This window comes from Achroia grisella, unplaced genomic scaffold (assembly GCF_030625045.1).
Source record: "Achroia grisella isolate CSIRO2021 unplaced genomic scaffold, CSIRO_AGI_Agris_v1 utg460, whole genome shotgun sequence".
NCBI classification, from domain to species: Eukaryota; Metazoa; Arthropoda; class Insecta; order Lepidoptera; family Pyralidae; genus Achroia; species Achroia grisella.
Window position 1 is genome coordinate 928,678 of NW_026712870.1, and position 16,997 is coordinate 945,674.

At 33.1% G+C, this 16,997-nt stretch overlaps 1 protein-coding gene across 1 annotated transcript in view; it reads right to left on the minus strand.

Moving 5' to 3' along the window:
• The window catches only part of LOC131845205 (neurobeachin), a 508,146-nt gene that overhangs the window by 35,197 nt on the left and 455,952 nt on the right, over positions 1–16,997 (minus strand). Inside the window, exons 11-13 of the mRNA XM_059194246.1 lie at positions 4,721–4,861; positions 3,939–4,081; positions 802–1,015 (exon numbers count right to left, since the gene is read on the minus strand). Coding sequence (XP_059050229.1) covers positions 802–1,015; positions 3,939–4,081; positions 4,721–4,861 — 498 coding nt within the window. The remainder of the gene's footprint in view (positions 1–801; positions 1,016–3,938; positions 4,082–4,720; positions 4,862–16,997) is intronic.

The window sequence follows — 16,997 nt, forward strand, 5'->3', positions numbered from 1 at the left end:
AAAATAAACGTGTAATATAAAATAGATAGCATTAAAATCCCTATACCAGATAAGATAACTAAAAAATAAAATAAATATAGTCTAAAGTTGGAGAAAATGAAATTAACTAACGACCAACACCCGCATATGAGACTTAATTTTAATACATGAAATAATAATGAGTTTGATAAACTATCACATAAAGTAGAAATCTCCATATAATATAAGATATAAAATAGTGCATTAAATGTTCTGATATTTTATGCAACAAAATGTTTTATTAATTTTCACATATTGCGCGCCCCCATAAGCAAATTTATTGTTCAGAAAGCGTGTATTCGTTACGATAAAATTTATTAACTTCTTTAAACTATTCCTGTACGCTGCCGCCTCACAGCTGGGGAAAGAAAAATCTAAATAAACATGAAATAAGACCTCACACTGCTACCTCGTAATAAATTTCTGTAGAATAGCAATTTCCTTCGTTATTTATGGCATGTAATACCTTTCTTGCTCACTTTAAAATCTCGTAATTATGGAAATATCCATGATTTAACATTAATATCACGTTGTAGTTGGAAGATAAAAAAGTAATTTATAGGCACAAAATTAAATTCACTCAACTGTATAGAGATATTATGTACAAATATTAATTAAGATGTCTACATAATCGCATCTTTTGTACGGACGATAATAATTTTAGAAGGAATATAAATTACAAGGAAATCTGATCTGGATAAAGCGTCTTGTCTTGCTATGTGTAAAATAGACAAAAAAAAAATGATATTGAAGTTTAAAGTGTTATTGAGAGTAAAGACATACCTGTTTGAGTAACAAATCGGAATTGGGAGAACAGCATGTTACTAGATGTTTCGTCAAATGGAGAAATGACGCTAACGTGTCCGGAGTGAGGTGATCCCGGCTGCATCGCTGCAGCATGTACGAAATTACCAGAAAACCACGACACTGCAGCATGTGTTGCTGTACTGTGCTGCATGACTCTACTAAAGAGCAGACGAAGCCGAGTAGTTTGGAGCTAGAAGAAATAATGGTAAGATTACTAACGTTAACAATGATGATATATGGTCAAATATAAACATAGAGAATCATACTAAACATATATACATAACACTATATTCTAAACGAGTATATGATAAAGAATTTTGAATCAAGATTATAAAATCCAATTTTGAACTATCTAGTTTAGTTATTAAATTTATAACGTTCGATACAATGTTTTTAATAGACTGGAAGGTTCTAATATTGGAGCTACAGATTTATTCTTCTGGAACAAAATATTTATGAATATTTATATCCGGAAGTAATTTAATATTACATTATGAACTGTATTGTTAGCCGAGGTTGACGAATCGTAAAAATGCGGAGATTATCCACAAATTAAATTCGAGACTGGAATATACCGGACATTATATTGGGATGGTATTTCTGGTTCGGATTACAAAATATTGGCAAGTTTATTTATTTATTTCAATATTAGTATAGATTAATTTATATTTCGTAATTTAATTTATTACTTTACTATTATTATAAAGCTGAAGAGTTTGTTAGTTAGAACGCGCTAATCTCAGGTACTACTAGTTCGAATTGAAAAATTCGTTTTGTGTTGGATAGTCCATTTTTCGAGGAACGCTTTAAGCTATATAACATTACGCTATGAGTAATAGGAGCTGCAATGAAAAATTTTACAAAAGGTGGGGAAATGAAACGCAGACGAGGTTGCGCGGGTCAGCTAATATGTGTTATAAACAGTAAGTTAGTAATCAAAAACTACTAGACAAATTAGAACGAAATAAGAACCTAATCTACCACAAAATACCCTCAATACCCAATGTTGGAGACAAGACATAATAATATTTTTGTCAGATTGCACAGTGTTCAAGACAATTTGAACCTAAAATAAATATAAATATTTTGTAGTATATATTTTCGTTTTGTAATGGCAACACTTAACAGTTTAAAAAAGATTCATTCAAACTGTCACTCCTCCCTTTCTGTTTCTAACTATCAAGCCATACACACTGTACTCCTGTAAATCAAAAATAAAAATACAGTCCAAATATATTAAAAGCATATGTTGTATTATTAATCCAACACACAGGATTGCAGACGTAATGAAATTTCAATGTTAAACCACAAATTGCCTTAGCATAAAAGGAACATATTTCCCAACTGTGTCAATCTTAGACGTGTCTCGTTTCAAGGATATAACAATACAATGATCTTGAAATCGGTGTAGTGACTTCCCAAATCACGTTTCAGTTGTAAGTCGGGCGGCGGGTGCGGTGTCTCATTAAGTGACATCAGAACATATTCGTGTGCATAAATTTAATCCCACATCACCTTTGATGTGAGTCGGTATTAAACCAGATTTATCCGAGTGTGACATGGGTCGACGACGCGAACTCTTTGAACTGTCACCGACGACTAATCGTGGCAGATATTTGTGTTATATATACATTTATATCTATTACTATCTCATAATTTATGTTACTATAAATATTAGAACTAGAAACTCTTTAAGATAGATAGATAAACTAAGTATAATATACTCATTGTGCATAAATGATACTGTTATTGTGATAAAAAGGTAGATTACTATTTGTAGAACATAAATTATATAGTTCACTAGATTTACCTTCATAAATATTAATTTAATGTTCTGAATGATAATTTAATAACGGACTCATCCGGTGTCTCTGTGGATTATAAATGTGCCCCGCAAAATGTCGCCAATAACTCTACTTCGGTTAAACGGAGTCGACACTAGGCAATTAGGAGTTGCGAGGAGTTACTTCATAGCTCCTATTACTCACCCACTTTCGGATGGACGCAGAGTTTCAAGGGAGATTTCGAGTCGACAGTGAAAGTGCATTTAGCCGGCTAATGCGACTGAAGCTACTTAGAATATTGATGAACGGATTTGAGACTGGATTAGCAAATTTGAATTCCAACATCGGATTAATATAGCGTTGAAATTCCATTTAAACTTAGATCCTAGTCTGGAATGTCAAATAATATGGAAACTGTCCGCTAAATTAGAAACAGCGATAAAGTTTTGTTTATGTAAATTGCACACATCCTTTGTAATCTTCGTATATAGTTAGGCCCTATTTTAGTCATCAGTATAGTCACAATTGAGTTACCAATAAGATTTAAAATTATTATAATTAAAAAACCTTATTGTAGATATTAACATTATGGCCTAATAATATCATCATTCCAGACTTGTAAGTTAGATAGACAGATAGAAAATACTTTATTTGTACCATACAGTCAAAATATATAAACAATATATAATATATTAAAGTTAGTTATATGATTTCTATGTTCTAACATCTGTATTTTAGTGATTTTAAGACGGTGAATTACTGTAAGAACTTCTAAAAACAAATGAAGCACATTAATAAAAAGATAAGTTCTTATCTAAAGTCGCATTTTTACAAACCAATATAGCAAAGCGACATATGAGAATTGCAGTAAAAGGTTTTTGAATATTATCTGAAATGCCAAAAAAATCCTTAATACAATAAAAATATTATTATTTTATATAACTAAATAACTTAATTGTACAACTAAGAACCTAAAATTAAAAAGCTTAAAAAATATAATATAATGACTAAAATATATTATTAAAAGGGGTCCCTTTAGGCAAAGTTCCGAAGATACTGGCAGCGTTCTCTCTTTGAATAGCTAGACTAATTCTTTGTCCAAGGTAGCTGCCAGCTCTTCGGTCTTCTGTGATGTCGACTAACCTTTTCGTTATTTCTTTGAAAAGTCTTATAGCGCTAGGACCATGGACCAAGGGTCGAGACCCTTGGTCCAGCGTCCTAGCGCGGTGTCGAGACACCGAATGGGACAAAATCATATTCGGAGCCTAGACCCCTATGCTTTGCCTTTTCAGCCACTTCACTTCTTTATGAATATTATTTCAATCTTACCAAAGCATCGGATCCCGTTTAGAATCTGAAGCTGGCGCGTCATGTGGCAGATCTAGTTGAGCGAAGAGCGGGAACAGAACCTGCACTCCGCCGATAGAATTTAACGCACTATGTATTGAATGTGTTATGACTGCTTTCACCTCCTGAAAAGGTTAAAAGATACATAGACTCTATTTAAAGAGTGTAGCAATTTCGTGGCTGACTCATTCCATATTTTACAATAGACAAGAGTGTCCGAACATCTGTCAGTTTGTTATGACTAAAATGAAATTTGAAATTTAAGTCCGCTGTATATCTACGTAAAATCTTATACAGTATATATATATATTTTTAATAGCATATGCTGGTGATCACTCTGTTCTCGTAAATTTGAATTTAAATGAATCTGTATTATTGTAAATAGGTACAACATTAAAAAAAACACGAGCTGAGTTTCTTGTCAGTTCTTCTCATCTCGAAATCATTCCGAACTGACGGTAGATTTGACATATCATTAGAGTCTGTAATAGACCTACATGAATAAAGATATTTTGAATTTGAATTTCAATATAATAGTGTATTTACAGTCAATAATTTTTTAAGCATTTTTTTAAAATATAATATTTTTTTTCTTATTATTTTATTCTTTCGTGGATTTGTCCTAAACATTTCTATTTTGAGTTCTGAGAGCACCAGTTGATTATTTAGTCCATTTACTTTTTTTTTCACTAATAACGTCCGTTTAGCAGGATCACATCGCTCCCACGAGTACCAGGATCGCATAGTCTACAAGGCGTAATTACCTGGAGCATCAACGCATGGGGTGTGTGCACGAAATACGAGACATTCCCCTTAGGCGCCGACTGCAGGCACAGCTGTCCGTCTGTCGCGACCGGGTTATACATGAACACTATAGCGGAGGACAGCTTGCCGTCGTATAGCACCTGCACGCAAATAATAATAATAATATAATAATAATCTCAGGACAATTCACACAGCGCCATCTAGACCCAAGTTAAGCTAGCTAAAGCTTGTGTTATGGGTACTAGATAACTGATACAAATATATAATATTAAGTGATACATAGATTTTTTTTCGTAAATACATACATATTATATATAGAAAACACCCAGACCGATACAAACAATCATACTCATGAATACAAATGTTTGTGCCGTGCGAGGAATCGAACCCGCGACCATCGGTCGTAAAGCGGTGTACTAGACCGCTGGACCACTGAGGTCGTCTAAATAAATCATTCTTACCATTCCATACGCTTAAAAAAAGTGTTAAAGTAACAAATTTGCATTATTTACAATTGAAATCATTGAACAGATGTTTACAAAATTTAACAGAAATATAATTTTATAATATAAAGATCTTAAAACTATAACTATCTACGTTAAACATAAAAAAAAAACCTTAAAGCAAACATTTATTATATATGATATACCACATGCAAACAAATACACTAAACCAAAATGTCATAACATATAGGTTAATGACTACACAATATTCAATGGAACTCTGTTAGAACAATCACTTCATTACCCAATACTATCAAAGTACCTGTGATTTAAAATGGAATAATAATGTAAGACAATTTTTAACACACTTACTCGTAAAGTTGATTGAAATTTCACCGGTTCTAGATAAAGCATGTAATAAAACACGCGAGCGTTGTAAACGCAAATAGTGTATTTATATTCCAAAACGCACTATTTACTATTGTTATTTTCAAACTAGCTGTTCCCGCGACTTCGTCCGCGTGGAATTTAACTTTATGTTTCTAAAATGTTTTCTTTTTAAATAAAAGTAGCCTAAGTTCCTTCCTTATTACATCAACTATCAGTCAAAAAAAGTCCCGTCAAAATCGGTCCAGCCATTTCAGAGATTAGCCGGAACAGACAGACAGACAAGACAATTTATATTCATATGGATGTAGTAAAAAACGTTTATTTCAATATTACAAACAGACACTCCAATTTTATTTATATGTACCTATAGAGGTATAGATTTCGATATACGAGAGATACCGACCGCCGTGCGGCGACAGCCAGTAGGCAACTTGCCGCATTCCAGCCGTTTTATTAAAAAAAAAAAACGGCGGGAAACTGAACAATTTGAACAACATGCTTTTTATTCTATTTTCTTCGCAAGTGTGTTGAAAAACGTCGTACGTTATACGTATTTAACACACTCGGCTTTATTACGCCCTCGCCTTGGAGCTCGGTCTGAAATTCCGCCGCGTGTGTTATAACAATAAACATCATAACGCACTTATATCGTAATATACTAAATCGTATCGATAGAAGTAAAAAGTTAAACATTAAAAAATTTCGAACACATTTTGAACGAAATTTCTATTTTTATTTTCAAATTTCGAACTGACCGCCGCTATTTTTTCCCGCCGTTTTATTAAAAAAAACAGCGGGATACTGCCAAATTGAACAACATGGTTTTTAGTCTATTTTCCTCGCAAGTGTGTTAAAAACGACGTACGTTATACGTATTTAACACGCTCGGCTTTATTACGCCCTCGCCTTGGAGCTCGGTCTGAATTTCCGCCGCGTGTGTTAACCATCATAACGCACTTATATCGTAATATACTAAAACGTATCGAGAAGTAAAAAGTTAAATATTACAAAATTTAGAACACTTTTCGAAAGAAAATTCTATTTTTATTTTCGAATTTCGAACTGACCGCCGCGCGCCGTGGTTCCAGCCAGTATGTACAGAGCCGAATTCCCGCTGCTTTATAAAAAAATAAACTTCGGGAAACTGCCAAATTGAACAACATGGTTTTTAGTCTATTTTCCTCGCAAGTGTGTTAAAAACGTCGTACGTTATACGTATTTAACACACTCGGCTTTATTACGCCCTCGCCTTGGAGCTCGGTCTGAAATTCCACCGCGTGTGTTATAACAATAAACATCATAACGCACTTATATCGTAATATACTAAATCGTATCGATAGAAGTAAAAAGTTAAACATTAAAAAATTTCGAACACATTTTGAACGAAATTTCTATTTTTATTTTCAAATTTCGAACTGACCGCCGCGGTGCCAGCCAGTATGTACCGAGCAGTTTTCCCGCCGTTTTATTAAAAAAACAGCGGGATACTGCCAAATTGAACAACATGCTTTTTATTCTATTTTCCTCGCAAGTGTGTTAAAAACGTCGTGCGTTATACGTATTTAACACGCTTGGCTTTATTACGCCCTCGCCTTGGAGCTCGGTCTGAATTTCCGCCGCGTGTGTTAACCATCATAACGCACTATATCATATTATATAAAAAGGTATCAATAGAAGAAAAAAAAACATTAAAAAAAACAATTTTCACATTTTAAAGGATTATAAGATAATTTTATGGAAATACAATCAAATTCGATATTACAATAGTAGACAATTGTTTCATATTAAACACCCAAAGCGTTAAAATGTTACCCTCTTCAATCCATTTATATGCTGTAGCTTTTACAAGCGAATCATAAAAGCAAATAGCAAAATTCACCGTCGTAATGGAACCAAAATAATATTTTTTAAAACAATATTTTTTTACAAAGAATCTTGTTTCAGATGATGTATAAAAAAATTTGATCATTACAGCGATGGCATTGCATTCTATTCGACAATGATATATGTATATATGCCTGATGATTTTATTTACCGTGCGAAAATAAATCTAGTCCCAAGCAAGCTGAGCTTGTGTTATGTGAAAAGACAACTGATATTAAATAAATAATTAAATAACCTTGGACAATTAACACAGCGCCATCTAGTCCCACGGTGAGCAGAGCTTGTGTTATGGGCACTAGATAACTGATATAAATAATTAGATATATATTCTTTGTAAATACATACATAATATACATAGAAAACGCCAGACTGATACAAACAATCATATACTAGCGTTTGTACTATGCAAGGAATCGAACCCGCGACCATCCGAAGTAAAGCGGGGTACTTAACCGATAGACCATTTAGACCGTCGTTTTTACAGCGTATTTGACTAAACATTTTTGAAAGGTAAAAAAAAATCATCAGATAAATTCCCAAAATGGCGTAGAATAAAATAAACATATAGCGAGTTGATTGAGTATCACACAACATCACAACATCAACAGGAAGAAAATACAACAGCGATCACATTACTAATACGGGTTAGATGTAGATATGGTCTGGTGAGATGAAATGTAGACTCCGTGTTAGGGTTTACACAAAGCACAAATTATTTCACAATAATTTCAAAACATAACAATATAAAAACAACTTTCAGACCCAAAAATTGTTATTATATACTAACGATGAAATTGTTTATGAAAATGACTATACATTTGGTGACAATAAATTATACTACCAACCATTATTTACCTGTGATTATAGTGATTGAAACACTACCGAAATATCGGGAACTCAGCAAATAAATATAAAACGTGGTAAGATCCCGTGATTTTTACTAATTATACGTATAAATAATGATCGCGTCAAATTTAAAACAGTATATGATAATAAATTATTATTATTGTTAATGAATGCACGAGTTATGGGCCCTAGACAACTGATATAAATACTTAGATATATATTACATACATAATATACATAGAAAACACCCAGACTGATACAAATAATCATATACTAACGTTTGTACTATGCAAGGAATCGAACCCGCGACCATCCGAAGTAAAGCGGTGTATTTAACCGATAGACCATCGAGATCATCGTATATACAGTGTATATGACTGAACACAAATTATTTCACAATATTTTAAATACACTAGAAGAGCCGACAGTTGCTTTTAAATATATATATAACTAGCTGTCCAGGGAAACGTTGTTTTGCCTTAAGATAAAAAAAAAATAGGGGTGGACTACCCCTAACATTTAGGGGGATGAAAAATAGATGTTGGCCCATTCTCAGACCTACTCAATACGCTAACAAAATTTCATGAGAATCGGTAAAGCCGTTTCGGAGGAGTATGAGAACGAAAACTGTGACACGAGAACTTTATATATAAGAAGAAGTTTATGAAAAAGACTATAACCAAATGTATAGTGATTTTCATAAAACTATTTCATTCTTATACGAATATGTCAATTAATTATTATTATAGTTAGTGAATAGTCACCAAATGTCGTAAGTCCAAACATAATTGATTAACGTTTAAATAATTAATGTTTACGAATATTTTATATATTGTTGTGTATGTTATTATAATGATATAGGTAAGATATTATTTAATTTGTTGAGTATTAAATGATTAATTTTAATAGAATAGAATAGAAAATCATTTATTCAAATAAACTTACATTGAAGCACTTTTGAATAGTCATTACATTTTTTTTAATCTACCGCTAATTCGGAAAGCTGTCTCAATACAAGAAGAACGAGCAAGAAACTTGCGTGTTGCTCTTTTAAATAATTTTATTCTTACTTTACATTTTTAAGTTTAAGTGTGTAATACAAACTACCAATTAGCACTAATTCAATTAAATGATCATGATATGATTTTAACATTATACTGCTATTTGCGGTGTTGCCCACTCACTACCACCTATGTTACGCTATGTTAGATTGACTTGTAGAGATCTCTTTTAGAAATCACTCCACCTTTGTTACGCGTAATATTAAGTATGGATATAGGTGACTTTCTTTCTATCCAATTAAATTAAATCAAAAATCATTTATTTATATACGATATTTTAGCCCTTTATACACGTCAAGTATTTTGTATTAATATTTTTCTTACCATCCAGTTCAGTATACAGTTTCAATTGAGAAGACCTGGCAAGAAACTCAACCGTTTTTTTTTTTCAATTTTGTTTATTCTTTTCCGTATCTTCCAATTTAGTATATAGATTAAATTGCGAAGAACTGGCCAGAAACTCAACTGGATTACTTTTTTAAAGACAGTTTATAAAATTTATGACTTATATACGTCTATATCTAACGTTAAATGAACATATCAATAACGTTGCAACAGTACACAACCCTACAGAGGTCAACCCTCCCACAACGTTCGCACTACACGTCCCGCGTTTGTAATCGGAGCCACTAAAAGCCGTGTTACATTATAAGACCGGACGGTAGCTAAGTGTTATGTACGCTAGGGTTGCACTCGTGATAGGTGAAATAGGTGGCCCTAACAAACGAGTAGAGGTATGCCCTACAACAGGGTAAGCGAACCAACGGCACGCGACACAATATTTTGGGCACGTCGTCGATCATAAAACTGTTTGAAGAAGCTGGCTCATGCTATTTTAACAATATTTTCACGTACTTATGCCTGCGAGTCATTATTTTCAGAGATGAATAACATTAAAAACTTGGTTAGAAACCGTTTGACAGATGAATCCAGTTCAGCATGCATTTTGCTAAAAGTAACATCGTACAAGCCTGACATAACTTTTTGCCTCGCACAACCACATTGTGGAATCACCTTCCAGCAATGGTATTTCCAAACCGATACGATATTGAAACCTTCAAGAAAGAGCTTATTCCTTTTTAAAAGGCCGACAACCTACTAGCAATTCCCCTGGTGTTACGGGTGCTCATGGGCGGCGGTAATCACTTACCATCAGGTGAGCCGCATGCTTGTTTGTCCCGTGTTATAAAAAAAAAAATTGTCATCTAACCTGCAGCAACAGTAGTCACACAAATTTTACAGCAATTCTCTCTTTTGTTTACTTTATTTCATAGAGAGTTTTGATAGTATTTATTATTATTATTTTCCAAATAATCAGAAAGTCAAAATTATTTGATGGCACGTCAATGACCCCTTTAAACATTTTTTGGAAAAAATGCCACGTTGCTGCATAAAGGTGCGCCTACCCTGCTCTTCAACTACGCTGGGGCCTGGGAGAGACCCGGTAGAATGCTAACATGACTCCAGACTCCGTCATCGGTGGATCTTAGTTTTTTTCTGGCTTGGTTTTTTAGTGAGTAGGAATTACCACACACACCTCTCCCTCTTCGTCTTCCGGCGGGAAGACTACCTTTGTGGAGATTTTACATCATAAAAAAAAATACACTCGAGAACTTCAAATATTAAATTACAGAATAAGAGGTAGCATCTGGTATAGCTAGAGGTAGCATCTGGTATAGAGATAGTCTCTAAAAAGTCGTCTGCGTAGACCTCTAGACTTATTTTGTACAATTCCGCTACTACTAGGAGCGTTCCTTCCCCTTCTCTTCTTGCAATTGAAACTGCAATATGGTTATAGTCTCAAAAACGGCCAGAATTCGATCACTAATAGAGGTAATGCAAGTAGCCTAAATATATATAACCCAAAGGTGACTGACTGACATAGTGATCTATCAACGCAGAGTCCAAACCACTGGACGGATCGGGCTGAAATTTGGCATGCAGGTAGATGTTATGACGTATCTGCTAAGAAAGGATTTTGATTAATTCTACTCCCAAGGGAAAAAAATAGGGGATGAAAAAAAAGTATGAAACTTTGTCAATTTTAAACCGATCGGGCTAAGACTTTGCATGCATAAACTACTATGACGTAGGCATCACCTAAGAAAGGATTTTGATAAATTCCACTCCTAAGGGGATATATTAACGCGAGCGAAGCCACGGGCAAAAGCTAGTAGGTGACTATTTCAGCTGCCAAGTAGCTCGATTTGTAAGCTGGATTTTCATTACAGGCTCTGCAGATTAGGCAGTAAAATTACAGGATAAGGGACATGGCATCTGAGTTCTCTGTAATAGCGACGCATTAGTGGTATCATGGGTATCACATGATAACGTGATGTGATGCGCTGTTCATGTATTATATATACGGTTGCTACTTACCATCAGGCGAGCCTTTGGCTTATTTAACTTTACATTATATAAACAATATATAACTAATTTATAAATGTAACTTCGTTAGTTTTAATATAACAGGCATATGTAATTTCACCTGACATAGCTTATCTTCTCATCTTTCACTAAGATCCGTTAATATGTTTAGTAGCAAAATCGTACAAACGCACAAACTCATTTCGGGTTCCTTTTGCTTGTCTTTCGAGATAGACAAAAAGAAAAATGTTAACACGAAATCCGTTTTATGACTTAAAAGTGACTTGTTTTCGTAATGATCTTATTTATCTCCCTAATTCTGTCGCGGGGAGGTATCCTCCCCAACAAAGCCTTCCATGAAACTCTAGGGTTGTTTTGTAGTTGTAAACAACATACATCCATACTGATGTTATCATGATTATATTTGTATTGTATTATTATTATTATTATTTATATTATTATGTTTTATATAACAAAATATTAACTGTATTTTTAGGTATCACATTAGATTCCAAGTTGCAATGGGGTGCTCATATTACTAAATTGGCGAGTCGACTTAGTTCTGCCGCTTATAAGGTAAGAAGAATTAGACAATTAACAGACGTGGCAACGGCTAAACTTGTCTATTTTAGCTATTTCCATTATGTCGTATGGTATTTTGTTATGGGGCAAAGCAGCTGATATAAATACAATATTTACTTTACAAAAGAGGGCCATTCGCTCCATTTATGGTATGGGTTCCAGGGAGTCATTACGAGAGTGTTTTAAGGAATCAAATATCCTCACCGTTGCTTCTCAATACATTTATGAAAATATCATCTATACCAGGAAAAATATAGACAGTTTCAAAACAGTTAGTGATTGCACCAATAAAAGCTTACGTAACAATAACAAACTGATTTTACCTAAATGTCGTTTGGCTAAAGTTAGTAATTCGTTTTATGGAAATTGCGTAAGGTTTTACAATAAAATACCAGAGTCTGTTATAAATCTGCCAGAAAAAAGATTTAAATGTCAAATAAAACAGTTCCTTTGCAAAAAACCTTACTATAAAATTGAAGAATTCGTTAACAATAATAATGTTTTTATAGAAAAACTTTAAATACATAGCACTGACAATATTATCTGATTACACTAATAATGAGTGCGTAGCGATTTCTATGTTGATTATCGCATGCCTCTTACTTGTTATACTGTAATTATTTATATAAAAAAAACATCTATTAAAAAGAGCAACACACAAGTTTCTTGCTCGTTCTTCTTGTGATGAATCTGCATTCCGAATGAGTGGTAGAATCAAAATATGACTATTCAAATGTGCTTGTAATGAGTTTATTTGAATAAAGATTATTTCTATTTCTATATATCTCCTTTTTACGGGGGCAATACGTTCAAATACAGTCCAGCCATTTCAGAGATTAGCCGGAACAAACAGGCCGATAGACAGAGAAAAATTGTAAAAAATTGTTATTTTGGTGTATGTATAGTATTTATATTCATATGAATGTAGTAAAAAACTGTTATTTCAATATTACAACCAGATACTCCAATTTTATTTATATGTATAGATGAAATTCCCGCAAGTCACGCCGCAGACTGCCGCGGTGGAAGCTAAAGTGCACTCTCGGGTACTTAGATTAACTCCAGTAATGCAACATCAGTCTGCAAGTCTACTTCGAAACGCTAAGACTTTAAAGTGCTAACAGAAAAATAAATGACCCCATTAGCTAAATTTTCGCTTAATGGTGTGCAATGACAGCCTCGGTAGTTTAGCGGTTTACGATACTGCTTTACTTCCTTTGATTATGGTTGTGGGTTCGATTCCTCGCACGACGCAGATATTTGTATTCATTAGTATGATCTTTTATATCCGTCTGGGTGTTTTCTATGTACAAATAAAATATTTAAGTATTTATAGACAATTGGTGCATACATTTGTATTTATGAGTATGATTTTTGTACCTATCAGATGGGTGTTTTCTATGTGTGTTATGTATGTATTAAAAAAATCTAAATATTTATATCAGTTATCTAGTACCCATAACACGAGCTCTGCTTACTGTAGGACTAGATGGAGCCATGTTAATTATCCGGGATTATTTATTTCTTATGTTTAATATTTCTTTTGTTCATCACAAATAACGTAATGCGATCTAAAATTTTACTTCAAAAGACAACTTTAAAAATAAAACATTTAGATCTTATATTTAAGCTATGTTTTTAATCAATACTAATATTTATAAATGTGTAATTGTAACTGTCTGTTTTTAACTTTTGCCTACTATACGGCTGGTCGGATATTAAACAAATATGGCATGAAGATAGATTATATCCCGAAGACGATCATAGGCTATCTTTTAAATCGTAAAAGCAGATGTACTCAGGGGAACCAGCTGGTAAAAATATTAAGAAGGTAAACTAATTAAGGTTATTTATTATCTAGATTAACAAAATTTATTCTCCAAATCCTTTGTACCTTTATATAGTAAAAAATAAGTAAACTTTTTATTAAAAATTAGCTACTTGCCCCGGCTTCGCCCGGGTATACATGTAGTATACATATAAACCTTCTTCTTAAATCACTCTATCTATTAAAAGAAAAAAGCTTCAAAATCCGTTGCATAGTTTTAAAGATTTAAGTATACGTAGGGACGGACAGACAGCGACAGCGACTTTCTTTTATACTATGTAATGAAGAGAATTTATACTTATTTTTTTTTAATTTTCATTCAAATAACTTCAATGTACGTCGTACATAAGTAGTATATACGGACTTAACACCTAATGGCATTTTCTACCAGTCAACCATGAGTTGTGCAGAGATAAGTTGTTGGCGATGCAAATAATATTATTCATCATTACATAGTATAAAACAAAGTCGCTGTCGCTGTCTGTCCTTCCCTATATATGCTTAAATCTTTAAAACTACGCAACGGATTTTAAAGCAGTTTTTTTTAATAGATAGTGTGATTCAAGAGGAAGGTTTATATCTATAATACATGTACAATGCCGGGGTAATTAGCTAGTTTTATATAAACTAATCTTAAATATCATAAACATTACATAAAGCCTCAGTAGTACTTAATATGTGTATATCTATTGTATGTATAAATATATTTTATATTTATTACTATTTATAGATATTTATTTATTATATATATACTTTGTAATATAACGCCATAAGTGTTGCACGATATTGTTAAGTTGTTTCATTAAAGTCATCCAAACACTTAACATATCAATTCTGTCTAATGATATCCTCTGAAACACACGATACAGACTTGCATGTCTAGTGTGTGGTCGCCGTAATGTGTATTGAATGTAAAAGTGTTTTATTGGCCAATAAAGTTTATTATATTATTATTATTATTATGAACATTAGTCCATAGATCGACGACCTCGGTGGTCTAGCGGTCTAGCATACCGCTTTACAACCGATGGTCGCGGGTTCGATTCCTCGCACGGCACAAACATTTGTATTCTTGAGTATGATTGTTTGTATCGGTCTGGGTATTTTCTATGTATAATATGTATGTATTTATGAAAAAAAAAAAAATTATCTATGTATTTGTATCAGTTGTCTAGGACACATAACACAAGCTTTAGCTAGCTTAACTTGGGTCTAGATGGCGCTGTGTGAATTGTCCTGAGATTATTATTATTATTATAGATAATAAATACCCTAATTTACATAAGGATGAAATTACAGTAAATAGGCAAATTTACAAAAATATATAAATACATAGGTACTATAATAATAAGGTGCTTATGCTTAAAGACGATAATAATAACTTATCGTCCTTAAGCGGACGTCTTAGTTTTAAACTTTTCAAACTCTACAAAGTTATTGTCGTAATTCAACCCGGTTTTATACAAGCTAAACAAGTTGCAGGAAGTGTCAATTTGAAGCGATGCTCTGTTGAGTTTAATGTAAACCTTACTAGCTACTCGTCCCGGCTTTGCACGGGTGTACATACAATATATAACCTTCCTCTTGAATCACTCTATCTATTAAAAAAATCAAATCAAAATCCGTTACGTAGTTTTAAAGATTTAAGAATACATAGAGACAGATAGCGACAGCGAGTTTATTTTATACTATGTAATGATGATAAGTCGTGTTTTGCTTCTGATATCCTGATATATACCGTCCCTATTTCATTCAATATATATTGTAAATATGTACATCATTTATTTGAAAAGAATACGAACTGAGTTTCTTGTCAGTTCTTCTCATCTCAAAATCATTCCGAACTGACGGTAGATTTAACATATCATAAGTCTGTAATAGACCTACATGAATAAAGATATTTTGAATTTAAATTATATGTATATGTTTAAGTTCTTTTTTATATGTAAATGTAATAGTAAAGAAATTGACGACCAACCTGTTGGTGAACGGCAACAGTCACCTGCAATTCAGCACCACAACTTGACCTTATCAATTGACGTCTGTGCTACCCCTACTGCGTTGTCCATTTTAGGGAACTAAGGTGTATATTAAGAGGTATATAATAGTTTAGTTTAACCTATATTTTTAAACCGAAACACATTTATCCGAATAAAGCAAGGTTCTCAGAAAATTAAATATGGTGAGACAGAGGTACTATCGCAGAAGATTTTGGACAAAAACTACCTCGGTAACTGCAAATTTAACTCCATGTTACGAAAAAACTTTAAAATTTTTGTGTATTTGACATCCCTATATAGGCAACCAATCATCAATGATGCCTGTGATAACCTCAATACGTTGCCATTTTGGAGAACTAAGGTGTTATTTTATAGTTTAACATATATTTTTAAACCAAAACACATTTCATCCCACTAAACTAAGGTTCTCAAGCTGAAATAGGTAAAATAGGTACTAACGCAGAAGATTTAGGACAAAAACTACCTCGGTAACTGCATTTAACGTCACATTACAAAAATAATTCCAAAATTTTGTGTATTGTGTCGCCGTAGCTATCTGTTCGCTTATATCTTTTAAACTACGCAACTGATTTTAATGCCGTTTTTAGCAATAGATGGAGTGATTCAAGAGGATCGTTTATATGTATAATACATGCGTGTTATAGTATAGAACAAGTCGAGAAATTCAAGATTTGTAATGCATCCATGCGAAGCAGGGACGGCTCGCTTGTTGAATATTTTTGATTTCCCACGGCAGATGAATTCGCTCAGAAATGCAGATCGGAACAAAATACCTAAAATCTGCATAGACTGAGCATACTTACTAAGAAAATCAAGGGTCTAATTGACGCCATTTCATTAACAATATTGCTATA